The sequence below is a fragment of the Zootoca vivipara genome, chromosome 8, assembly GCF_965207765.1.
Source record: "Zootoca vivipara chromosome 8, rZooViv2.hap1.1, whole genome shotgun sequence".
In the NCBI taxonomy this organism is placed as follows: domain Eukaryota; kingdom Metazoa; phylum Chordata; class Lepidosauria; order Squamata; family Lacertidae; genus Zootoca; species Zootoca vivipara.
The window spans coordinates 14,406,072-14,433,599 of NC_142591.1; the positions used below are offsets into that span (position 1 = coordinate 14,406,072).

At 45.6% G+C, this 27,528-nt stretch overlaps 1 protein-coding gene across 3 annotated transcripts in view; it reads right to left on the reverse strand.

Annotated features, from left to right (window-relative positions):
• Positions 1–3,979: 3,979 nt before the first annotated feature.
• BASP1 (brain abundant membrane attached signal protein 1) overlaps positions 3,980–27,528 on the reverse strand; it is a 74,573-nt gene continuing 51,024 nt past the window's right edge. For 2 of the 3 annotated variants that reach the window (XM_035124990.3, XM_088675105.1), the window contains exon 2: positions 3,980–5,836. In XM_035124990.3, coding sequence (XP_034980881.1) covers positions 5,090–5,827 — 738 coding nt within the window. In that variant the 5' untranslated portion in view covers positions 5,828–5,836 and the 3' untranslated portion in view covers positions 3,980–5,089. Of the gene's footprint in view, positions 5,837–22,760; positions 22,953–27,528 lie in introns of all 3 variants that reach the window. The other variant, XM_088675104.1, reaches the window with a different exon arrangement.

The following is a 27,528-nucleotide window of genomic DNA, read 5'->3' on the forward strand; positions in this document are numbered from 1 at the left end:
TCTTGGCAGCCTGGTATTCTCTCATCCTTTCACATTAGTTGGTTTTTTAAAAAAACGTGTTTTATAAAAGTTCAACAGCTTCTCTGTGCATGGGGGCTCATATTATTTTCTTCAACTAGGGCAAGTACCAATAGGTGACCAAAATGCAGCAACAGACACCCCCAAACCACATATCCGCATCTATTTTACAGTAGCATTGGTTGTAGATCTGTGGGTTAAGTTCAGCTTTTCCAAGATGCTGCTATGGAACAGGCCACAAATTGTGGGCATCTGCACTGGCGAAGGAAGAGGAGTGCGGGGGGAGTGCACCGTCCCTGGCAGCGCGATCCAGGTGGGGTTCCATCGTGGCACCCTGCCCCCACAGGCGGTGCGCCCCACCCCCAGGACACACACCAGCCCCGCCCATGCCTGCTCTCCACCACCACCACCCCATGCCAGAGCATGAAGCTCTGCCACTGGACATCTGTACCAGAAAGTGACGGTTTCTCAGTTCTACCTACAAGTATCTGGAACAGTATAATCAGGATAGATGTATGGGTTGTATCTTCAGATAAAGTCTTCTAAAACCCAGCCTTACCTGGCAAAGTGTAGATTACAGCCATGGTTCCGACTCCAGGCAGGGATGCCCAACACTGTGTTGTAGAATGTGGACCACTGACAAGCAACATCTTGAGAGGAAGGCACACTGTACGGACACCCCCTTGCACCTTCGCCCCCTTTGAAATTGTGTGGGCGCACACAGAGAATGTGTGCATGTATGTCAAAAGTGCGCCCAACATTGGGGAGGCTCATCATGAGTGCAGTGTGCGATACCACACACGGCATGACGTTGTGCGACTGTTGCAGACGCCTCACGGCCTGGGGCAACCTCCTGCCAGGTTGCACGGCATATCCCAAGGTGGCGGAGGACAGCAGAAAAAATGTAAGAGAGAGGGAGGAGGGAGGAAGGGAGGGGCAGGTGGGCGAGGAACGGCTCTGCCTCTGCCGCCCCTTCAAGGTTGGGCAGACTAGGCCCCATCCCAACAAACTTTGGGAAGGCGGAAGACACCTCAGCCCTGGCCAGATTTAATATGTTCCCCTCGATGATGGTGAGAGGAAGATATTTGGGTCTCCCAGAATCAGAGCGTCTCTGCAAATGTAGTAAACAGGAACCTGATACTTTGGAGCATATTTTCTTTTCCTGTGAATTTGGAACTCATGCCAGAAGACAACTATTAGAGGCCTTGCAACTCAATTGGCTGATTTCCAAACTACCAACCGTTCAGGTCCTACTATCGGACAGGGATGATCTAATTACTACAGCCGTAGCTGAATTTTTGAGTGCTGTCCATGCAGAAAGGCTGGGCCATTACAAAGAGAGTTAGTGCTCCTTAATTGGTAGGTGGTGTGGCAGTGTTTGGTGTAGTATTTATATATATCTATACTCTTCCTGGAGTTAAGGAACTGACTGGGATAAGCCTTGCTCAACTGAGTCTGTATTTTATATAATCTGTATATAAATTTTATGTGATAATGTGTGGTTTGATATGCCTAATAAAGGATATTTGAACGACACCTCAGCCCTACGGAGCTGGCACCTATGGGTAGGAGTCACCAGACACTCCCTTCCCAAAGTGAGCTTCCACCCAAACAAGCAGTTGGACAAGTCTTCAAATCCAAACTGAATAAGAGGATCTGTAGTCTTCAGGGACAGTTGAGGCTCAAACGAAAGGAGCTGCTAAAAGCCATGTTATGGCACTTCGTGTCCGACTGGAACGAAAGCATAAAGCAAGTGGGTACCAGAAAACTTCCTACTTATCCTAAAGGAACACCTACAGGCCTGTGACATTCTCCAGGAGTTTGCTGAAGAGCTATGTTGAGGTTGGTTGGCGAAACACCCCATGGCAACAGCTTTAAACAAAACACTAACAATTGATTTCTAACACACACATACCGTTGGTTTGTTTGTTTATTTCTTTGTATGCTTCCTTGAAAGGCATGGATTCTTCCCTGGGTGATTTTTCAAAAGAGTTGCTGAGGAATGAGTGCCATGCTTGATAATTTTGCGCCATAATAAACTTCCAAGTTACGTTTGTGCATACAGCTACTCTGGGAATAAAAAGGTGCTCACCTGAGAGGTGTCAGAACTGAGATCTGGTGAGTTCCTGTTGAAAAAAGGCCCTGGGTGTCAGCAGTACAGTGGTACCTTGGTTTACGACCACAATCCATTCCTGAGGTCCGTTCGTAAACCAAAACAGGTCGTAACCCAAGGCGCCTCCCCAAAAAATTGTTCGTAAACAAAAGAAAATGTTCATAAACCAAAAAAAAAAAATGGGTTGCGATACAAAAACAGTTCGCAAACCGGGACACGCACTTCCGGGTTTGATGTGTTCGTAACCCAAAACGTACACAAACCAGACTGTTCGCAAACCAAAGTACTACTGTATGTTGGTGTGGCAACTGCTTTCCTGAAGGGTATGTGGAATCAGTACTGGGCTCCACGAAGGTGGATAAACTGAAGTTCAATCCGGGTTATGTCTGAGCAATATAGCAGGTGACTCGCTGACCTGGCTAGCTGGAGAAGTGGCCATTTTGGCTGGGATTGCACTCTCCCCTGTGGAACATGCTCAGGGTTTGGAAGTACTCTTCGACTTAGCTTTACAGCCAGATTTAGAGTCTCTGGTGGGAGCTGTGGCCATTTATTAACTTCAGCTGATTTGCCAGCTGCAACTTTTGCTGGAAAACAATGACCTGGCTACAATCCGGCATGCTCTGGTTACCTCTAGACAGCACGACTGGAATGCATCCTTTATAGGACTGCCTTTGGAAACAGTCCAGAACTTTCTACCGGTATAGAATGCTGTGACCCAATTGTTCAAATGTGTGCTGGAATGAACACACCCCACCAGTTCTGATATGCCTGCACTGGTTATCAAAGTCCAGTAGTAAGTGCTAGTTTAGATCCTTAAAGCCCTACACAGCCTGGGTTCTGGCTATCGGGAAAATGCTTCTCCCTTCAGATATCTTCTAGAGGTTGTGTAGTTATTTACCTCCTTGGCTTGGGGGCTCACATAACTCCATACCCTCCAACATTTCTCTGATGAAGATAGGGACGTCCTACCATACCAACATTCTCCAGTAGGGATGTCCAAAGGAAAAGTGGAACATTCCAAGATAAAATCAGAAACCAGGACTGTCCCTGGAAAATAGGGACCCTTGGAGGGCCTGCTACTTGAGGCACTGCTCCTCCATGGGAAACCAGAGGAAAAGTACCTAGAATATGTGGCAAAGTACGGTGGTGCCTCGCTAGACAAATTTAATTCATTCCACGGATCTTTTCTTATAACGAAAAATTCGTCTAGCGAATCCCATAGGAATGCATTGAATTTTTTTTTGCCCATAGGAATGCATTAATTGAATTTCAATGCATTCCTATGGGAAACCGCGATTCGCTAGACGAATTTTTCATAAAACGAATTCGTCTAGCGAGGCAACCTCCGCTAGAAAAAACCTTTCGTTATGCGGAAATTTCGTTAAGCAGGGCATTCGTTAAGCGAGGCACCACTGTACCTAGAATATGTGACTCGCAGAGAACTCCTTGTTCTAACTGCTCTTTCATAGCTACATTTCTTTCTCTACTTCTTTGGCCCCACTAATCCTACTACCAACTTGTCTCCGCATTACACCAGCATGGCCTTTCAAAAAACTGACCTCGGCTTGCAACTCTGAATTTGCTGTAGCCCTTGGTTTGATGCCTCAGGCTGGCTGACGTTCTGACAAAGTCCATCCAGGTTCCTTCACTTTTCCACTGCTAGGCTCTGTGGACTCCAATTAACCCCAGCCAGCATAGTCAAATATCAGGGATAGTGGCGGGGGGAGCCATCTTTGAAAAGAGTGGGGCTCACATTTAACCTACCGCAGACAGCTCCCAAATATTTCTTCACTACATGCAAGCAAGGAGAGTGAATTGGAATAAATTTGCAACCACTAACACCTTAAATGTTTTTAAATTATTTAACTTTTATTACTGTTGCACCATTTATACAATTACATATAATTTCAATGCATCCATTGTACATTTTGCTTTTTCGTTTTGTTTTTTTCCCCAATGAGTGGTGTATTGGTGTCTGTGACACAGAATGGAAGAGAAACTGGAACTGCAATGAACGCAGATTTTTTTTTTTCATTTTCACTGACCAATAAACAGAACTACAGGTGCACCCAACCACGGACATGCATTAAACTCGTCATGAGAAATCTAGGTAGGCTAAGTAGGATGAGAATGCGTTTTTTTTTGTTTTTGTTTTTTGTTTTTTTATATTTTTTTAACTCCCAAAAATATTTGGAGAGGAAGAAGAATCAGAGGATTGGCATTGAGAAAAAAATGTGGACAGCTGTGTGAGTTTCGTCTGAAAGCTGCCGTTCATCCACTGCATAAAAAATACAAAATGATAAAGGCTGTAAAAAAAAAAAATACAAACCACAGGAAATACTGCTTTCGTAAAGATCTGATTGGTGTGGCACTGAGCCCAACTGGGCAGAATCTTCAATTACATCATCACTCCCAAACCCCCCATTAGAGAAAAAGAAGAAAGGAAAAGATCCAAAGATTGGTGGAGTGCATTTACCGAGCGGTTCATGTACAAAAAAAAAAGAGGTACTGCATTTTCGGACATCTGGGTTGCCTTATTTTAACTACTGATTGAAATACAGGACTTGGCAAAGTCGGCAGAAAGTATATTAGATATTTCCCCCACAAAAATACTATTTGGATTCCCACCCCAGCCCGTCCTCTGCCAGAACCAGCACCCCAGCCCCCTCCCTCCTTCCAACTTGATGGGACAATCTGTTTTTCAAAACTTTGTTTTTTTTTCCTTTTTTATTTTTCCTGGGCAATACATATCGTTATTTCAGATCTGAAATGAGTTAGTAGAGCTGGAAAAGAGAGAGAGAGAGAGAGAGAGAGAGAGAGAGAGAGAGAGAGAGAGAGAGAGAGAGAGAGGTAATAATAATAATAAAAATACACAGGTTGTTTAAAGTGGTTAATTTGTCGTCGTCGTCGCTGCTGCTGCTGCTGCCACCATTTCGTTTCCCAATAGGCTGTCCAATTTTAATCTTTCACTGCTATGGTTTGATCCGAATTAGTTGCTGGGGCTTCAGATGGTTTCGCTTCTTCTGGCGGGGCCGCAGGCTCCGAGGCCTTAGGAGTAGAACTAGGTGCTTCTGTTGTTGCCGGGGTCTCCTTGGAAGAAGGCGCAGCCTCGCTGCTGCTAGGTTTTGAGTCTGAAGCTGGGGCCACTTCACTTTTAGTTTCTTGGGGGGCTGTGGGCACTGCAGGAGCCTCAGTCTTTTTGACTTCCCCTTCCTCCTTGCCTTTGTCATCTACTTTACTAGTAGCTGTGGCTTCTGAAGGCTGGGAAGCTTTTGCATCGCTGCTGGGCTCAGAAGGCTTCGGCGCGTCACTGCTGGCTGGAGGAGGAGCGGCAGGGCTGGGCTCCTCCGCCTTGGGCGCCTGCTGCTCGTTGTTCTTCGGAGCCTCAGCCTTGGCATCGGCGACAGCCTCGGGCTTTTCCGGCTCAGGTTTCTTGGGCTCTTCCTGGCTCGGGGCAGCCGTCTCTTTCTCCCCTTCTTTCTCTTCCGCCTTCTTGGCCTCCTTGTCTCCCTGCTTATCCTCCTGGTTATTCTCCTTCACTTCTGCCGTCTCCGTTGTGGTGGCCTGGCTCTGATCGTTCTCCTTCAGAGCCTCGCCTTCCTCCACGGCCGCCCCCTCAGCCTTCTTGTCCTTGTCCTTGGCCTTTTCGTCGTTCACATTGTAGCCCTTCTTCTTCTTGCTCAGTTTGCCTCCCATGTTGGAGCCCTGAGGACAAGGAAAGAGAAAGAGGGTTACCCAGAAAGAAGGACACCTTGTTCTGAGCCAGGGTCAAAACACAAAACACTCATGAACTGGTGGCTTTCTTCTCACACCAGCATTGGAATTCGTTGCGGAGAGGGGAACGATGAGCAATTTACACCACCGCAGACTGCGGGTGTAACTGGTACCTACATTCCAAATTTATGTTTGTTTTCTACTTTGTCTGACTTGTTGTGACTTTCCTTAAATAAGGTTGTAGTTTAAGGACAGCTGATCATTCTCTCTTGGAGCCCCATCCTGCCCCGCCCCCACATGACAGTGCTATAGTTCCCTGGATTCCTCGGGAGAAAGGAAACAATAGTTACACCCTTTTAAGTCTATAGTGCACATACACTCATAGTAAATAAGGAACTTATTATTGGGGACCGCCCACTCCTCTTTCTGCACCTTCCCGAGAAGAGGAGGACAGCACAGATTTAGAACAGTGGTTTACAGAAGATCATAGTTCAAAGGCTGCAGAGGGGAGAAGCTTGGAAATATTGGAGGGAGAAACAGCACCAGGGGAGAAACACCTAACAGACTCAGTATCTCTAGAAAGCATTCCTGACCCTGCCTCTCCTAGGAGCAGGCATGTCCTGAGAGGAGTAGAACAGAAAGCTCAGACGCAGAAAGCACAGATCAGCAGGCGCAGGGATGATGTGGAATAGGAGGGACTGAGGGGGTGGGACTTTACTCGGAGCAACGCCATTATCTACAAGAGACCGCATTCCTTCGTCTCTGTGAATACTGAATAAACAACTGGTAAGAACTCTTATTGTTCATCTACTTCTTGGCATCCCACTGTGAGAGGGATAGGATTCCCTGAAGCCTTGACAGGTATAAATGTATACAATGGAGCATAGGAAGAAAGCCACTGGTTCATCTAGCTAAGTGCTTCCCAAACTTGGGTCTCCAGTTGTTTTTGGACTACAATTCCCAACATCCCTAACTAGCTGTGACATACTGGGGATTGCACCCAAAACCTTCTGCATGCAAACCTTCTGAGCTACAGCTCCTGACCATATGTGCAAACATCATTAAGCAGATGGCACTTACGGTGGCCTCATGTGCCTTCAGACCGTTCCCTGGGACTAATTTCATTATCTACCTTCTCTTTACCAGCCCTCAGAATTCCTACAGATATTCAACCTGAGCAGAACTTTCCAGATTGCAAATTTCACTCCAGGCAAATTCTGGCGGAGGTTCGAGAGCCGGAATCCAGAATGCCTTAGAAGACAAAGGTTTGATTAATGTAGCCTTCTGCTCCTTCTTGTAACTGTTCATTTCATAGATCAGAACCACCCAAAGTCCAAATTCTGTCTCTAAGAAGACTTTGAACAGTAATACCTTGGCACAGGTGGCTAGATTAGAAAGCCAGAAAAATGGGAATCTGCAACAGAAGGCAAGCCTCTTCTTCCTTTTTCTAACACTCACAGTTGTGGCTGGGAGACAGACTCTGCATTAAAATCTACACATAGCTACAAGCCAAGGCATTGCATATAGTATCCGAAGCGAGATGTAGCAGAATATCCCTACCTCTCAGAACATTTATTACAGTGGAATCTCGGTTTTCGAACGCAATCCATTCTGGAAGACAGTTCAGCTTCCAAAATGTTCGAAAACCGAGGATCAATGGGCTGGCTGCAAAGTCAATGGGGGGGGGGGAAATGAAAAACGTGCATCGGAAGTCATTTGACTTTCGAGGCACATTCAAAAATGGAAGCAATTACTTCTGGGTTTTTGGCGTTCGGGTTCTGAATTGTTCAGCTTCCGTGACACTCGAAAACCAAGGCTCCACTGTATTACTATTTTTAAACACTTACATATTTTCCTTACAAATGAAACAGTGGGTAATATTTTTACTCACCATTATTTAACTTTTTTTAGGGATGCAGGGGGAAATTGCTTTGTAAACCAGATCCTGGGTCTGGTGGTATCACTATCCCAAATAATCCCCGTCCCATAAAGTAGGCATTCCGTAATTCTAAACCTGATATTTCTAGAAAACATAGTCAACCCTTTCATTTAGAAGAGTCTGCTTTGGCAAGTCCATGTCCGCATTTGGACATCTGAGGCTTTGTAAATCATGATTTATAGATTCACGCAAGCATCATTCATCCATGGCTAGCTGGCCCGGTCACGCGTTGCTGTGACTTAGTCTGTGAAATGGGTCCTCAGAGTCCCCCTTCAGACTTCCCTCACCTTCAGAGTCCCCCTTCATTTAGTTGAAATGTTTTATGTGTTGCTGTGACCATGCCTGGGGGTCCCCCCAGGGTGTCCCAAGGCATGACGTATTTCGCCGCCTCCTCCCCCTTCCCCCGGGTCATCCCTGTGACTGTTCCCAGGGTGTCCTGATCCATCAACTATCCCTCCCCCTACTCCCCTCATCACCTGACTCATCCCTGTGAACCCCCCCACCCTGGCCTGACCCATGAAGTATCCCACCCCCTCCTTTCCCCACCCCCCTGGCTGACTCATGAGGAATCCTGATCCCCCACCCATCAGCTCATCCCTGTTAGTTCCCCCACCCTGTCCTGATCCATAAATTTTCCTGCCCCCTCTTCCCCCCCATCCCGGGGTCTGGGCTGTGGCGGTGGTGTTGCCAGGGTCTGGCATGACTTGCGGCGTTTATGCGGTGGTGGGTGAGTCCGGCCTGTGGTGGTGGCGGTAGCAGTGGGTTCCGGTCATGGTGTTGGGGTGAGGCCTGTGGTGGAGGCAGTGGAGGTGGAGGTAGCGGAGGCCGTGGGGTGAGGTGCGGTTTGTGGTGGCGGCAAGCGGCGCAAGGTTTTTGTGTTGGGGGTGGGGTCCGGGCGGCTGCAGCGGCGGCCATGGGGCCTGGCCTGCCTTGCGGGGTTGCTGTTGTGAGGGCGAGGTCCGGTTTGTGGTGGCAGTAACGGGGGGATTGCGTAGTGGGGTGGGTGCGGCGGTTGTGGGGCTCGGCCTATCTCCCGCCGTGTGCCTTTGAGGGGTAGTGGCCGTTGTGGCGGTTATACCATGTCATGGGGTGACGTCATGATTTGGCCCTGTCCTCAGAGACGCAGCTTCTGGCTTCTTTTTCCCAGCATGCACTTTTGGCTGTGTGATGCATTCTGGAACAGGGTTTTTGGGGGGGTTTTACCTGGCGGAGGTGTGACATCTGTCTTAGCAAACTTTATAAGATCCTTTGGACATTTGCATGTGATGTGTCAAAATTTCACCTCAATCGGTCAAGCGGTTTTGGTGAAAAGTGGAGTCATGCCCACATGCCCTTTTTACATATATATATATATATATATATATATATATATATATATATACACGTTTACGAGCCTGGGACATGTGCCTGGCATGTGCAAGACTGGTTTATACATGGTTATTCTTCACTGGGCCTCCTGTGACACAAGGAGAGGAGCTTGTGGCCCTCACCTGCAGTGAGATTTCTGAGCCCAAGAAGACGTCTTGGACTCACAGCCCTCACCGTGGGTACAATAATCTGTATCCCATAATTAAACAGGAGAGATTTTGATGCACTGGTGTTCACTGTGAAATAGTTCATCATAAGTGGTAATTTGGCTCCTCTGAAGTTACGAGGTGAGGGTGAGAGCTTCCAAAATGGGCTTCCCACATGCCCACAAGAAAGGGCACCAACCACACTTTGGTCAGGAGCGCAGTTACTAGAGCCTAGGAACAATAGAGCCACCCCAATTCTCACAACTTGCCCATGTAGGTCACGGTGCACTTATTATATAAAGAAAATGGGAGTTTTCATGCCCATCCAGTCACATTGCACTTCAGAGCAGTTTTGCAAATCAGCAGGAACAAAGATTTTAAACAATAGCGAGAGCTATATTTGCTTCCAGATAGCCAATCCCCAATTAAGCCTCTATTTGTTTGCCCAGCAATGCTTGGATAAAACAAGTGTGCTTTTGTTTGATGTGCCTCTTTCACTTTTTTTTCAAAGTCCTTTGCTTTTGACATGGCCAGCAAAATGTCTGCCATCAGGATGGGGGTGGGGAGAAGAAGGCCAAGTAGATGATGATGATGATGATGATGATTTCAAGAGGAGGGAGCACAATATCTGCTCCACACTCACATGACATATTGCTTCCCCCATAGGCTCATGACCAGTGGAGGTTGGGAGGTTGGCTAGCATCATGAGATAAGGCTTTGCCACCCCTGCAATGATGAGCGAAGTGTAGCACTTGATTCTTGCCCATAGGAGTGAATGGGAAGCATGCATTCAATTCAATAAGAAGAGGGTTCAAAATAGTCTCGTCACTGACTGTCTCACACCCCCAATCCTGTCACCACAACAGCGCCTACGCTGTATAGCACAATTCAACCATCAATCACAGCACACGCCTCACAGGGAAACCATCAAGTCAGATGATAGGGTACGCAGCATGTGTTTCTATGTCTCTGAACCCCATGTTGTGCACACTTGGAGCTCACAAGGGAGAACTGAGGGGAACCAGGGAAAGTGGGACTTTCCACAAGCAGCCTAGCCTACACATAGGGGAACTTAAGCACATAGCTAGCTTTTCTCTCCAAAGAACCCAACATCAGACTCCATTCCAACAAGTGGTTGGTGTGTGTATCCACAGACCCTCCAAGTCCCTATTTTCCAGGGATAGTCTCAGATTTACAGAAGCTGTCCCGATTTCTGATTTGATCCCAGAATGTCCTGCTTTTCCTTAGTACGTCCCTATTTTCATCGGAGAAATGTTGGAGGGTGTGGAGCTATGCGACCCCCAAGCCAAGGAGGTAAGTGACTATACAACCCTTAGAAGACATCTGAAGGCAGCACAGTATAGGGAAGGTTTTTTTTTTTAAAAAAATTGATATTTACATTGTACTGTTTACTTATTTTGGGGCGCCGCAGAAGGCGCTGTGGTCGAAACCACCAAGAATCTTTGGCTTGCCAATCACAGGGTCAGCAGCTCAAATCCCTGTGACGGAGTGAGCTCCCATTGCTCTGTCCCAGCTCCTGCCAACTTAGCAGTTCAAAAGCACACCAGTGCAAGTAGATAAATTGGTACCACTGTGGAGGGAAGGTAAACAGCATTTTTGTGTGCTCTGGCACTCATCACAGTATCCTGTTGCACCAGAAGCAGTTGAGTCATGCAGGCCACATGACCTGGAAAACCTGTCTGTGGACAAATGCCGGTTCTCTCGGCCTGAAAGCGGAGATGAACACCGCACCGTCCAATTTGACTGGACTTTACCATCCAGGAATCCTTTACCTTTTACCTTACTTATTTATTAAGAATGTTTAAAATGCACCCATCACCCAAAGGTCTCAGTTTGGAAAACACATACTGTACAGTTATACACCTCGTGTTGCGTTAGGTTCATGTTGCGTCTTTTCGGCTTGCGAACGCGGCAAACCCGGAAGTGTATACTTCTGGGTTTTGTAGCGCGTTTGTGCGCCAGAAGCGTTCTGCGAGCTTTGCCCATGTGCAGAAGCGCCACTTTAGCTGCAGACTTTTCAGGGTGCAAACGGCACCCCCCAGAACGGATCATGTCTGCAACTAGAGGTACAACTGTACATATTAAAACACGTTGAACAATGAGAAGCTAAAGCAAAATATTGCAGCACTAGCGTTCTTCATTGGAAAGCCACAAGGCAGTTAAACCACAGTGCAGTGGCAGAAAAGACATTCTCATTGCTTCATGTTGTGCACCCCTTCCCAAAGACCTGGACAAAGATGTGACTCTTCACCTGCCAACATATTCAAAGAAAAGTTGTGGCAAAATGCACCCCAGACAGGAGATCATTCCAAAGGCCCAGAGCTGTTCTCCCATGGATCCCTGCACCATGGAGCTCATTACGCACAGGGACCACCGGAAATACATCAGAACAAATATTGAGGACTGGGGCACTTATATATCAGGAGCTTGGGATATAAATGGTCCTGTCTAGGATTTAGGGCCAGTGGCCTAGACAATGGCAAAAGAACAGCCAGGACAGCATCAAATGCAGAAGGTCATGGAAAGTGAAAGTCAACAACCGTATTTCATACCCTCCAACATTTCTCTGATGAAAACAGAGACATAGCTGCCAAGTCTCCCGTTTTCCCCAGGAAAACCCAATTTTTCCAGCTGTCCCCCAGCCGAAAAAATGGATTTTTTTTTGTTTTTCCCCGGCCCGGATTATTCTGGCGTGGCGGCCATTTTGGAACTGGGCGGAGCATGCTCAGAAGCGACTTTTGATGCTGCTCTGCCCAGTTCCAAAATGGCTGCAGCGCGACTTCTGGTACAGCGGCCATTTTGGAACTGGGCACAGCAGCATCAAAAGTCACTTCTGAGCAGGCTCCGTCCAGTTCCAAAATGGCCACCGCGCTACTTCTGGTATGCTACTTTCGGTCCGGTCCCTTATTTTTCAGAGAGAAACTTGGCAGGTATGAACAGAGACACCCTTAGGAAAAATGGGACGTTCCGGGATCAAATCAGAAACCAGGACGTCTTCTGAATTGGGACTGTTCCCTGGAAAGCAGGGACACTGGGGGGCGGGGGGGGGTGTCTGATATTGGTCTACATCCGGCCAACAGATCAGACAGGCAGTTGAAGCGTGTGCCAGAATGGGAGGGCAGAAATCCACTCTGGTCCCCCAAGGAACAGGCAAAGCCCACTTGTGAAGGAGGTCCTCCGAGTGGTGTGCCTATCTGGGCAATATTTCTAACAAGTTGTTCAGAGTGTGGGAAAGGAAGGCTGTAGAGGAAGCGGCAGGCTCTTATGGGCACTTACAAGTCACCTTACAAGTCTCACTTGGCGGCTCCAAGATGTGATGAAGCCTTCAGACGGGGCAGCTGACCTACCAGCTTCATGGTGCAAAGGGTGGGATTTATTGGCACTTGTCAGCTCAAGTGACAAGGAGCTGCAGTTCTCGCAAGTAGTCAAGTGCCCAAAGATAAGCGAACAAAAGGCTGATATACTAACAAGAGAAACAGAAGTGTCATCTGAACCTCTTGTCAGCAGCCGCTGTGTCTGAAACTGGAAAATTATGAAAGTTTCTGCCCCTTGGCAAATCCTTGACTTCCTTTTTTTCTTCTTCTCTCTTCCATAGCAGTCTTGTCAGACCACATTGCTCCATATCCTCTTCCACTGTTTCACTAAGCATTACTCTGGCCTCCCTCTCAGTTTCCTCCTCTTCACCATTTTCATCTGCTTTCTAAAATAATCAGTTGCTTCTACGCTTGCCCTGAAGCCGCCTCAGTTCTCTCCGTTTCTGTTCTTCCTCACTTACGGCTCCAGTTCTTCAGGAAAACATCATCATTTCGGAGTATCGGCTTCCCTTGTTACTGCTTCTGCAGCTACCAACACTGAACATTTGACAGAGGAGAAACAGTTCCTTTCTTTTTATCTTTAGTGAGCAGGGGGGCTCACATAATGATTCTTTTTTCATATACAAAGTAATAAAGGTAAAGGTAAAGGGACCCCTGACCATTAGGTCCAGCCGTGACCGACTCTGGGGTTGCGCGCTCATCTCGCATTATTGGCCGAGGGAGCCGGCGTATAGCTTCCAGGTCATGTGGCCAGCATGACAAAGCCGCTTCTGGCAAACCAGAGCAGCACATGGAAACGCCGTTTACCTTCCCGCTGTAGCGGTACCTATTTATCTACTTGCATTTTGACGTGCTTTCAAACTGCTAGGTTGGCAGGAGCTGGGACCAAGCAACGGGAGCTCACCCCATCACAGGGATTCGAACCGCCGACCTTCTGGTCAGCAAGCCTAGGCTCAGTGTTTAACCACAGCGCCACCTGGGTCCCTATACAAAGTAATAACCATAAATAAATAGGAATAAAAATGTGCACCGCACCCCCGAGACCATTCCATTGTAACTATCCAACCTCCCAAAATTTCAGCACCTCTTGTGATGCTTTAACTCCTTTCCGTTTTAACAGTACAAATCCTACAAACACCCTCCATATCGCCTCAAAATCATTTCTCCTGCATATCCCCTCGTCTTACCTTAATGGCACGTGTTAATTTATCATTAATAGCTATATCCCACACCTCTTTATACCATTCTTCCATTTTATATTCCGCTTGCCCCTTCCACTTCCTGGCTATCATAATTCCTGCAGCTGTCCATAAATTTGTGAGCAAGTCCTTCATAGCCTGCGAAACTTCTACCCCATCGTAAACAGCACGATCCTACCTAAGCAGAGGGTCAGTGTCGCATCCTACAAAAGGATAGGTTTTGGAATGCTCATCTCTGGTCAACAAGTAGTTAAGAGGGCCAGTTTGAGAAGTGGGCTAGGAGTGAGTAAAGGTCCCCTAAATGGCTGCTGTCAAATCATCATATCTGAAACAGGGTTTTAAACATTGTGCTGTGCAACAACAACACAACCTACTCCCAGGGCCACCAGTGCTATTTTTCTAGAAAAAGAGGGGCTGAAACTCGCCATTAACACCCCCCTTGTTCTTTTAGAATTGCAATGGCGCCCACCCGAGAGGTGCCAGAAACGAGTTCCCAGGAGTTCCGCCTGAAAAAAAGCCCTAGTGAACACTAGCAACCCATTTTAGATATGAGGCCAGCAGCACTGATCATCATTTATAGGAATGTTTTGGATATATGTCCAGAATCACTCTGGGTGTGACGGATTCTACTGAAATATTTTTGGCTTGCAGTGGTACCGCTATGCACAGATTTCCTGGTTCATAGATCCAGCAGTCAGCATTTAATCTGCATAGTCTTCACCAACTATCCAATATTGCAACTCTGGCACCTTTAAGTTTCTGCCCAACTAAATTATTGATTTCCAGACTTGGGAAATGCCCACTCGCCAAACCCTTAAACATCACTTGTGGGAACTGCCTTTCCGCTAATCTTACGCATGTTTACAGGGAAGTAGTTCAAAGATGCTTAAACTAGGTGTTTCTTATTGCAAGCCTAGGCACCTGGAGAGTAAGGGCCAAATCCAGAAGCTTTCCCTCTGATCCGCAGCTTACTCTGGTCCCAAAAAGACACAGACACACACTCTTAGGTTTTTGGGCCACTTTCTCCCAAGATGAAACTCAAAAAGCCCTTTAAACACATCTCCTGCAGAATGGACAGTAAATAAGTGTTGACAGGATCTTCCTCCTGCTACATACCTCAGCTGCTTACTCTCGAGCAAAGGCCACAAAATGTGGAACGGTACAGCTATAATAAAGAAAGTCCCTACAAAAGTCTAGGTTACTTTTGCAGACCTTCAAAGTGTACTTATTTTCCAGGGACAGCCCCCGATTTACAGAAGCCCTCCCGCTTTCTGATTTGATCCCTGAATGTCCTACTTTTCCTTAGGACATCCCTATTTTCATCGGATAAATGTTGGAGGGTGTGGAGCTCTGCATCCTAGCCAAAGAGATATACAACTTTTAGAAGACATCTGAAGGCAGCCCTGTATAGGGAAGTTTTTTTAAATGTTTAATGTTTAGTTATGTTTTTATGTGTGTTGGAAGCCGCCCCTAGTGGCTGGGGGGACCCAGTCAGATGGGTGGGGTACAAATAATAAAATTATTACTATTATTATTTGATAGGCCATCCCTATTTTCATTGCAGAAATGCTGGATGGTATGCTGCTGTTCAATTTGGGTGAGAGGAGATTAAGGCTTGTTTCTCTCAATGTTGGCTTGCTGGGGGGTCAGTGGGCAGAGCGAATGTTCTTGCTCAGTTGAAAATATGGCCCCTATCGAATATTGGCAGCTGACTATGGAGTTCGGAGGGTAATCTGAACCGGCTTTGTCTGAATAGCCCGACACCTCCCAGTACTGTAGTATTATTTCTTTATTCATTTCTTTTATCATCCACCTTCAACAGAAGACCACAGGGCGGCTGACAACATACTGTACAACATAAATGCCACGACATAAGATAATACCAATGCCGCCTAAAAATCAAAACAATTATATAATGCAATTATAATAAGAAGAAGATATCCATTAGAAATACTCCAGTATACCCAAGGATTTCTAGTAGTGAATCTTCCCCTCCCCTCAACCATGGGAAGAATCTTATCTATATCTCTGAAAATTCTCTTGAATGCTAACTTTGCACCCTTTCTGTTCCTGATACTGCAGTATTCTCTTCTTCCCTTAAATCACAAGGTTTGCCTGTGGGTCTGACAATCGGTCCTCCTTTTCTCAGGGGCAAAGAGCTTGATTACACAGCTTGATTTATTTAAGCGAGTACTATAGAACTTTCTGCAGCTACTCTGCCCAACCTTGGTCGCACTTCTGTAGATGTGTCCCCAATGTTTGTGGTACTTCTAGCGTGCTGAGTTTATAGACAACTCTGTCATTTCAAAATAAAATAGAACATTACTCAACCCTCAAGATTTCTACACCAAGTTGCCCACCAAATGACAGGTGGATAAGCACATCTCAAAGTGATGTGGTGGCTTCCCCCCTCCTTTTGACCCTCCTGACAACATCACCATCACCATCACCATAACATCATCATTCTCATTCTCATTATTATTAGCTGCCTATCTGACTGAGTTGCTCCAGCCAATCTGGGCGACTCCCAACAAAGTATTAAAAGCACAATAAAACATCCCCTGTGAAGATAGCTCAATTGGTTAGAGCATGGTGCTGATAATACCAAGGTTGCAGGTTCAATCCCCATATGGGACAGCTGCATAACCCTGCATTTCAGGGGGTTCGGCTAGATGATCCTCGGGATCCCTTCCAACTCTACAATTCTATGATTCTCTAATCAAACATTAAAAACTTCCCTACATTTGCTGTTTTTATACCACAAGTCAACTGTGCCCTATAACTTGTTCAATCAGAAGAGCAGGGTCCATGAAGAGCTCCAAGGTGGAGGAATGGCAGGGAAACGAAGATGCACGATATTGCTGCTCTGCAGTCCACCACTCCCTATAGAAGAGAGGTGAGGCAACTTTTTCAGCTCAAAAGCCACATTCTCTCATGGGAAACCCTTCAGGGGTCAGATGTCTGTGGAAGTGGCTAGAGGCAAAACTGGTTGCAGCAATGGGTGTGACGCTGACCTCTGTACAACAGACCAAATTCCAGCCATCCAAAAGTCAAAAGGTTTATACATCTCTACTCACATCACTCAATCCTCCATCCAGGTACAGTATGCTTACTGTATACCTGTGAAACATGGACCACTTACAAACACCATCTCCAACTTCTCGAAAGATTCCATCAACGGTGTCTCCGAAAATTTTTACACATCACTTGGGAAGACAGGTGAACTAATATCAGGTGTACTGAGTGAAGCAAAGATCACCAGTGTTGAAGCAATGATTCTTCAACATCAACTTCGTTGGACTGGACATGTTGTGAACTTAAAAGTGGAAAGCATAATGCTGGTGGTCAACAAAAAAGACTCTCTCAGGGCAAATCTTAAAAAATAAATAAAAGATTGTATAAACACTGACAACTGGGAAACACAGGCCTGCGAGCACTCCAATTGGAGAACAGCCTTTACAAAAGGTGTCACAGGCTTTGAAGACGCTCAAACTCAGGACAAAAGGGAGAAACTTGCTAAGAGGAAGGCATGTTTGGCAAACCCTCACTGTGATCAACTCCGCCCGGAAACCTATGTCCCCACTGTGGAAGAATGTGTGGATCCAGAATTGGGCTCCACAGTCACTTACAGACTCATTGTTAAGATTGTGGTCATGGAAGACAATTTTACTTGGCTATGAGTGATCGACAAAGAAGAAGAAGACAGCAGACCATATTCCAGCCATCCAAAAGTCAGCGGTTTATACACCTCTACTCACATCACTCAATCCTCCATCTAGGTAAAAAAAGAGGCATTATTCCAATTCAAACACACACTCCAAGCCAGCCAAAAGCACTCAGGCAAGGCTCAGAGCAGGGCTGGTAAGTGGTGCGGACCACATCCAATTCAGCCAGTTCTATTGCGCTTTGTTTCTGGAAACTCTATTGTGTTGCTGGAAACTCACCCTGACGGAATTCAAATGTAACAATACACCATGGTTTGTTGTTCAGGAGGCAGGTAGGCGTAAGCTTTAGGTCTTAACGCTCCTTCTTCCTTTTACCCCTTCTTCTACACAGGAGGAGAAGAGATTAGAAACTTCTGCGTAGTTAGTGGGCAAACCATAGTTTGCCCACAAACTAGGGTTCCAAGTCAAAACTGTGGTTTGAGCAAGCAAACTGTGGTTTGCTATGTATGGATGCAAGAGCAAACGTAGAAAGTGGAAGCTTCTAATCTCTTCGCCTTACGTGCACTTGAGGCGGGCAAAAGGAGAACACGAACCTGAGACTTGTCCTCATGGCAAACCACTGCTTGTCTTTACCTCTGAATTCAGCCTATGCTAATTTCTTTGCATTAGTGTGATAAAAATTCATTGCTGAAACTGAAAAGCTGGCCTCTGCACTTCATGCTAATGTCTTCCTGGAGGAATTTGACATAAATGGTTCTCTGGGCTGAAGCAGAATCGCTGTGCTTTGCAGAAAACTACTCCAAGCAATAAGACATTTCACAGAACGGTCTGGGCCTTTAACACAGAAAGTTTACAATTGCAGGATGTCCCCAGTGATTTCCTAATGAGATAAGGGTTTGTTTCCCATAACCATCTGGAAACATATGTTGCATTTTATGATCCAGATGCTGCATGTAATAAAGTTTGCACCAAGGGATGTTGCCATTTGTGGGGCCACATTTCCCAAGTAAGCTGGATATTATTATGTATATTTTTTGCTGCAGCAGGATAGCAACGGGAGAAAACGACATATAATTCCCTATAGCAGCATAAAGGGTCAAAAAGTGCAGTGGGCTAACTGCAAGCTTCTCAGTTCCATCAAGAATCCTAATCAGATAATTACAGTACTGGGAAAACACATTTTAACCCTCAAGAGTTCATAACACTAAGAGTCACACCACCCATCGTGCCGCTTACCAAAATAAAGCAGTTAGGCAGAATTCCGTGTGTCACCATGCAAGAACATAAATTGGAACTGGGTGCTGAATCCCACATCCTTAGAACCTCCTTCTCTCTTATTCCCCTCTCTCTCTCTTACAGAGTTGAGTTTCTAGCTCTTAAGTCTATGAAAGTACCCTTGGAAATGTGTAGACAATGCCTTGGGAAATCTCAGAAATGGCAACAGAGCTATACTAGATGTTCAAGCCCATTGCCCTTCTCCAGGAATTGTACCAACGGTCAGCCATATTGGGCTTATAGATAAACTGATAGATACAAACACAGATTTTGCTTCATTTGCATATTTTGAAGCGAAATTGCATCACCATGGCATCCATTTCTGGTTTAGGGTCAGATTGTAAACTGCTCTTCTATGAGATGGCAGAAGATACAGGGTTGGAGTCTGTCTTCACTCTCTCCTGTAGGAGCATCCCTAGAGTGGAACTCCTCTTGGAGGACATGTTCTCCAGCAGAGAGAAGAAGCAATTTTTGCCAAGGCAATCTGTGGATGGAAGGCAATCTGTGGTCGGAAGGAGTCATTCCATCTGTGGAAGGCTAAGTCTAGATTCCTCAAATGCACACTTCTTATGTCAGGCTTATTAGAACATTGCTAACTACTGCCACCTCAGAGTTGTCATGCATAAAAAGCAACATTAATACTGAATGACTGGGAAACGATGGGATGCGAAATTGCCAAGAACAGTAAGGTAATAGTATTGCAACAGATGAATTTGGTGGACTAACATTAGGACAAAGCGGCGGCTGCACAGATGTTATTAGCCCAAAGATGGAAAGAAGATAAAGTCCCTACCAGAGAAGAATGGCCGATCAAGTTGATGGACTATGCCAAAATGGCTAAAATGACTGGAAGAATTAGATATCAGGACCACATTTTAAATAAGGAATGGAGGAAATTTATAACTTATCTTAAAGACCATTCTAAACAGTTAAAATTGTTAGTAGGATTGGAATATCACTTGTAGTTTAATGGTGAATTTTGCATACAATGGAGAGATAAAAGATTTGGATTATTATAAAAGATGCAGGAGGAAATGATTAACAATAAGTCCAAGAGATTCCTTGGAATCTTGTTTCTATCTTGTATCTTGGCTATGTGACTGTAAAATTTTAATCTGAAAAACCAAAAAAATAAATTTACTAAAAAACAAACAAGCAAACATTAGGACAAAGGAGAGGGAATTAGCCCCAGTCAAGCCATACAGTGGTGATCAGCTATCAAAGCATAACAACAGAACAGCTATCAAACTGGAATTTGCTGACAGCTTTACAATAAAGATTGCCACAACTTATCCAAAATCTTTCCTGTTGATGTACAGCCATCAGTGTACATCAGGCACCCCCAAACTGCGGCCCTCCAGCTGTTTTGGCCTACAACTCCCATGATCCCTAGCTAACAGGACCAGTGGTCAGGGATGATGGGAATTGTACTCCAAAACATCTGGAGGGCCGAAGTTTGGGGATGCCTGGTGTACATGGATGGAGTAGTAAAGAGTGAGGGGAGCAAAAAAAGGAAAAAAGCCAAATCCCTGCCTCAGAGATTAGAGTCTCAGTTTAGACAAGGAGGAGAGAGAGATAAGAGGTAAAAGCCAGAATATGCACGAGCCACATATTGATTTATTTTTAAAATTTGTATGCTGCCCTATGCACATAGGTTTCAGGGCAGTTACAACATAAAACCACAATATAAAAATGCAAAATACAGAATTAAAAAAACACCGCCCAATAAACCCCCTCTCCCCAACACATTTGAAAGCTGTCAATCAGCCAAAGGCCTGGTTAAAGAGGAACATTTTTGCCTGGCGCCTAAAGGTGTATAATGAAGGCGCCAAAGCCTTTTCACTTGCTTTGAGCCTTCCTTCACACAAGGACTACTCAGTATTCAACACTTAACCATGCTTCCCGTTATATCCTAAACCAGTGACTATGTTCAGTTGACCACTGGGGAACCTGTGATCTTCCAGACATTGCAGAATTACAGCTTCTGTTATTCCTGACAGCTGGCCAAACTGGCTAGGGATGATGGGAGTTGCGGATCAACAAAATATTGAGGACTGTGGGTTCCCCATGCCTAACTAAGCACATCAAAACAAGCCAGGATATTAAGCCAACTTCAAACGATGGCTTCTATTAAAATATTCACAGCAGGTTATAACAGTTGTTTTTCCCCCCAAAATGGGCTCAGATCATAACAAAAACAACAAATACAGAAAGCAACAACAGATAGGTTACAGTGGTAAGCAGCCCAAATTATACATACATGTATAGAATCATGTAGGGACCCAGGTGGCGGGTAGGGACCCAGGTGGTGCTGTGGTTAAACCACTGAGCCTAGGGCTTGCCGATCAGAAGGTCGGCGGTTCGAATCCCTGTGACGGGGTGAGCTCCCGTTGCTTGGTCCCAGCTCCTGCCAACCTAGCAGTTCGAAAGCACGTCAAAATGCAAGTAGATAAATAGGAACCGCTACAGCGGGAAGGTAAACGGCGTTTCCATGTGCTGCTCTGGTTTGCCAGAAGCGGCTTTGTCATGCTGGCCACATGACCTGGAAGCTGTACGCCGGCTCCCTCGGCCAATAATGCGAGATGAGCGCGCAACCCCAGAGTCGGTCACGACTGGACCTAATGGTCAGGGGCCCCTTTACCTTATAGAATCATAGAATTGTAGAGTTGGAAGGGACCCAGTGGGTCATTCTGTCCAACCCCCTGCAATGCAGGAAGAATGAATGAATGAATGAATGAATGAATGAATGAAAACTCTTTCCCAGGGTTCAGCCTATTCCCAGTGCACCACCCCATGTGGAAACAGCCTACCTCAGAAGTTGCTCCCTGCACCAGTTCCCAGAAACTGGGGCAAATTGGGAGAAGACACCCTAGGGAGCACTCTGTCATCATAGCCTGTGGCTTGTAGCTGCACAGGAAAGATTCTCATGGTGTGAAGTGAGGTGAGGTGTTTCACTTTGCTGGGCCGGTTTTTGAGGGAACACTCTCCTTCTCTTGTAAGATAAAGGTAAAGGTACTCCTGGTCATTAGGTCCAGTCATGGACGACTCTGCGATTGCAGTGCTCATCTCGCTCTGTAGGCCGAGGGAGCTGGCATTTGTCCATAGACAGCTTCCAGGTCATGTGGCCAGCATGACTAAGCCGTTTCTGGCAAACCAGAGCAGCGCACGGAAATGCTGTTTACCTTCCCGCCGGAGCGGTCCCAAAATTTTGTAGTGTGGCTGACATTCATCTTGTGTTTTCCTCAGGCTCGAGAGAAAAGCCTACAAACTCAATGTTTGTTTCAACTCTGAACTCAGGCTATGGTCATTCTCCCCTTGTGTGCTCGAGATCTTTCCCACCAAATAAAGAGAGATCTGGTGCGTGAGTGAAGCTTGACATTACATGGAAAATATGAAAATATTGGTACTAACCGGCAGCTATAAATAGAGGAATGTGGAAATAATACTGGTTCAACAGGACAAAGTTAAGTCCCCATCCATTTCAATGGAAAAGCTCATCACGTGTTTAACCGATGTTCCACTGGTATCAGAAGGGACTTTTAAATGGATTTACTTTGGCTGGCTCATGTCCAATGTTTGGGAACGAGGCATCAACAATCTCCCCGCAAAGCCTATCGCTGCTTTGCTTGGAATTTCAAGTCCAAATTCTGAAAGTGGATATCCAGCTGTGCTTTAAGAATGTTTATATGCCAACCAAAGTAAATACTATTTAAAAGGCGCTTGTTTACAGGGAACATTTGAATAGGAGTGGTGGAGCAAGAGGAAGTTCAAACCAGCTTAAAGCATCCCGAGCTAGCACAACATAACACGAGTTAGGAAATACGGTGCTGAAGCTCTACTGTAAACAGTTATGTTTCGGCTGCACTAGCCCACCTCTTTCCTCACATGGGTCTGTTCGTAAGGCCACCCCATGCTTGTTCTGAGAGGAGAGTTCACTTTGAAACTCAAAAAAGTTTCAACTTCACAGTCTGAATTACTTGATTCTCACCAGTTCAAAGCCACATTGCTGTAAACATGCCATGCAGGATTTAGTTTTGTTTGAAGCCGCGTTCCCATCTCAGTTTCCAAACAACAGATTCTTTCTGCAGCTTTAAGCAACGTTGGTAGTTTCCATGCATTTCTTCCCACAGTCTTTTTTTTAAAAAAACTTTTTGTTTTTAGTCCATCCTACTGGGGATCTCTGTATCGATCAATGAATTCCAAAGTAATAGATAAATAGAAACACACACATATGAACACAAAACATAGGGCCACCTTCACCTTCATATATGGAAAACTAAGAGCACACCATTGACAATTTAGTTAGAACAAAAAATGGCAGGAGGAAAGGAATGGCAGGTTAGTAACTATCTGTTGCAGTTGTGCCCCATTACTTATGACCTTCCCAAACTTGCTATTGTCTTTTCACAAGCAACCAGGCAATTCAGTCTTTATTCCTTTGTTTATTACATTTTTTTATCTCCAATCTCTTCCTGTAAGGAGTTTAGGGCGGCATACATGGATGTTCCCATTCTCATACCAGCCTCATAGGTAAAAGGTAAAGGACACCTGGACGGTTAAGTCCAGTCAAAGGCGACTATGGGGTTGCGGCACTCGTCTCGCTTTCAGGCCGAGGGAGCCGGCGTTTGTCCACAGACCGCTTTCCGGGTGATGCAGCTAGCCTGACTAAACCTCTTCTGGCGCAATGGAACACCGTGATGGTAACTAGAGCGCACGGAAACGCCGTTTCCCTTCCTGCCGCAGCGGTACCTGTTTATCTGCTTGCTTTTGGACTGCTAGGTTGGCAAGAGCTAGGACAGAGCAAGGGGAGCTCACCCCGTCATGGGGAATCAAACTGCCGACCTTCTGATTGGCAAGCCCAAGAGGCTCAGTGGTTTAGATCCCAGCACCCCCCACGTCTAGGCAGAGAAAATGACTGTTTCTATGTCACCCAGGGAACTTCATGGTTGAGTAGGGACAGCAACGCTGGTCTCTTCTGTCCTAGACCAGCATTCTAACCATTACACTACAGCAGCTCTGTGTGAACCACCCCGAGACCTCCGGGTATAGGGTATATTATTATTATTATTATTATTATTATTATTATTATTATTATTAATACACAGAGGCAAGGATGTATCCAGGGCTGGCCTGAGGCATTCTGACAACTGAGGTGGATCCCAAAATGGCTCTCCCCTCCCTGCCAGGGAAGCAGGGGTAAGGGAAGATTGACAAGGGTGGAAGAAAGATTGACATCAAGATTTGCTGCCCCGGTGGATCCTGCCACCTGAGGCAGTCGCCTCACCTTGCCTCATGGTTGAGAGTCGGCCCTGGATGTACCCTTCGCTACATGCCATAGAGACCACAACCAAGATTTTCAACAGCAGTATTAGCTGCTGGCTGTTGCACTGCAGAGTTGTGACATTTTTGTTGCAGCAGGGCTTATGTGCCTTCCCAGAGTGCACGGTGTGCATGTCATGTGATAGCCACAACCTTACTCTACACAGTGATGGTTATACATCACTAGGGAAGGCAGGCAAACTAATGCCAGTATACTGGAAGAAGCGAAGATCACCAGTGTCGAAACAAAGATTCTTCAACATCAACTTCATAGGACTGGTCATATTGTTCAGATGCCTGATTATCATCCTCCAAAGCAACTACTCTATTCCGAACTTAAAAATGGAAAGCGTAATGCTGGTGGTCAGCAAAAGAGGTTTAAAGACTCTCTCAATACAATTTTTAAAAAAATGTAGTATAAACACCAACAACTGGGAAACACTGGCCTGCGAGCGCTCCAGTTGGAGAACAGCCTTTACCAAAGGTGTCATGGGCTTTGAAGATGCTCAAACTCAGGACGAAAGGGAGAAATGTGCTAGGAGGAAGGCACACTTGGCAAGCCCTCACCCTGATCAACTCCTGCCCGGAAACCTATGTCGCCACTGTGGAAGGACATGTGGATCCAGAATTGGCCTCCACAGTCACTTATGGACTCACTGTTAAAACTGTGTTTATGGAAGACAAGCTTACTCGGCTATGTGTGATTGCCAAAGAAGAAGAAGAATCCAGGATTGTTGGTGTCATCACCCAGAAGTGTAGACTGGGCTTCCCCATCCAATTGTAAAGCTGGGACCGGAACCAATCAGGGTGTCAGAACATAGGAAGAGGAGATGCCTTTACTGCTTCATAACCTTCTTGTGCTGGCCTGAAGCAGTGATACCCCTGTCCCCAAAAGATCAGGGTTTGTTAACTGTGGGCTGTTAACTAGGACCCCCCCTCCTTCCCCCATAACAGCAGATCTTAAAAAACGGGAGAGAATTTCACTAAACCTAGGACTGCAGAAGTGTATGCTCTAAATTCCATCCCACTGTTGATTGGGCAAGTGTCTCAGAAATGCAGCAAAAATGCTCCAAATCATGCAAGCCCAGCAATTCCTTCTAATACTTTCTGCCCCTAATGGCAAAACTGACCGGAAAGCTCAGGAACCAAGAAGACCAAAATTTCAACAAAGAATGGGGAAAACTTATAGAGTCATACCTCGGGTTGTGTTAGCTGTGGGTTGTGCATTTTCATGTTGAGTACTCGGTAAACCCGGAAGTGTTTACTTCCGGGTTCCGCTGTGCGCACATGCGCAGAAGTGTACTATCGCTCTATCGGCGCTTCACGCATGCGCTCTATCACCGCTCTGGATATGTACTTTTTGGGGTGTGATTGGCACCCCGGAACGGATCAGGTACGTATCCAGAGGTACCACTGTAATCTATCTTTGAGACCACTGTAAGCAGATGGAAACATTAGCAGGATGGCAATAGCACTTGTAACGTAGCAAATACTATGGAGATAATGGAGTTATATAAAACATGGACTATTGAAAAAGGTGGAATAGGAAAGGTGTAATAACAGGACCCATGGAAGGGAAGGTGGGAAGTCAAGAGATTTGGAAGAATCTTTTAACTGTTGATGGGCATGCCTGTATTGTTATAATTTTATATTTGTAAAATCAAATCAAAATGATTTCAAAAAAATAATAATACTTTTTGCCCCATGTAGGGGAAGAGATGCCCACCCTGCAGTGGACTATGGAATCCTAGTCAGTGTCGTACATATTTTATGGTGGAATTGTTTATTGCCTGGCTGTTCCAGTATGACAAACACCAGGGTCAGATAAGCTCTGATTAGAAGAGCATGTTTATGCTTGTTATAACAGCGCCCAGATAAGAATGCTAGACTAGAACAGAGTAATGGATCCCAAGAGCCAAGGGGGAGGAGAAAAATCAGCATAGCTTTACACTTAAAGTAGTTCAGAGTGAATCACACACACCTGGCTACCTGCCTATTGTCAAAGCTAGGTCTCCGACTGATGTTTATCTTGTAGCTCACATAATGTGAGAAGGGATACTGGCACCCTGAGATCAAAGCACCCCCAGGGCAGACCCAATGATAAAAGAGCTGTGCATTCCTGAAATCAGAGTAATCGCATCCACAAATTACTCTCTCAGACTGATGGGCCACTTTGATGAAAAAAGAGTGGGCTGGGTGCAAACTCAGCCAATTCCTCAGCAGTATGGTCTAGCCATTCCTCAGCAAATGAACCACCAAGGGAAGATAAATGTTCAGATGTGCTGGAATATAAGCCACTGTGACTAATGAATGCCTGAGCAACAGACTAATGGCTTCATCCGAAAACCAGGTCCACTCTTACCCTTGGATCATATTTCTTTTCAGCCTTTCTGTCGCCCTGAAATAATCTTTGCATATATCCCATATGGTTGCATTCCTTCTTGGAACTGCTTGGGCCAGATTGGCTTGCTGTTTTTTTGACAGAGCAACGGGAACTCACTCCATTGCAGGGATTCGAACTGCCGACCTACTGATCGGCAAGCCCAAGAGGCTCAGTGGTTTAGACCACAGCGCCACCTGCGTCCCTACACCTGACTATTGAGCAGCAGGTGAGTTCAGGTTGGTTATATGCTACCTGCAGAATCATAGGCTGTGGAGAACATCAGTGGGAGCTTCATGCCTCACATGTGACCTTCCCACAAGCATCCAACTGGCTGCTGGATCTCATTTTATGTTATTACTGGTATTTTCTTAAGAAAGCAAGTTGCACCAACAGCCATGCCAGTGCAAATGCATCAAACCTGACAGTTGGAACCATGCTTTATTTAATTTTTTTAATTAAAGATTATCTTGAATTACAAAAGTACATAGAGTATCTCAGTTTTCTGTTCATAGAATCTTTTCTACAGATCAGCTGTATTCAATGTGAGACACTATAGACAGTGTAAGGCTGGGGAAGAAGAGAGGTAGTGGAGAGAGGTAGTGGAGAGAGAGAGAGAGAGAGAGAGAGAGAGAGAGAGAGAGAGAGAGAGAGAGAGAGAGAGAGAGAGAGAGAGAGAAGTTTGGGATAGTAAACTTTCATTCTTTTACATAGTGTATGTGCAAGGTTTTTGTGCCAACATCACGTATGTACCACCGGTAGGTTCTCTTTCTATTCATTTACTAGTTTGCGTTGGTGGTGGGAGAAGTGAACTCTTCATTTCAGAGTAAAAATCTTCACAAGTACACAAAAAGATGTCAAATAGCCAGACCTATATCATGCCCTCCAACACTTCTCTGATGAAAATAGGGACATCCTATTCAATAAGAATAAGAATAATTTTATACCTCACCCATCTGACCGGGTTGCCACTCTGGGCGGCTTCCAACATATATAAAAACATAATAAAACATTAAACTTTTTTTTAAAATTTCCCTATGTAGGGCTGCCTTCAGAT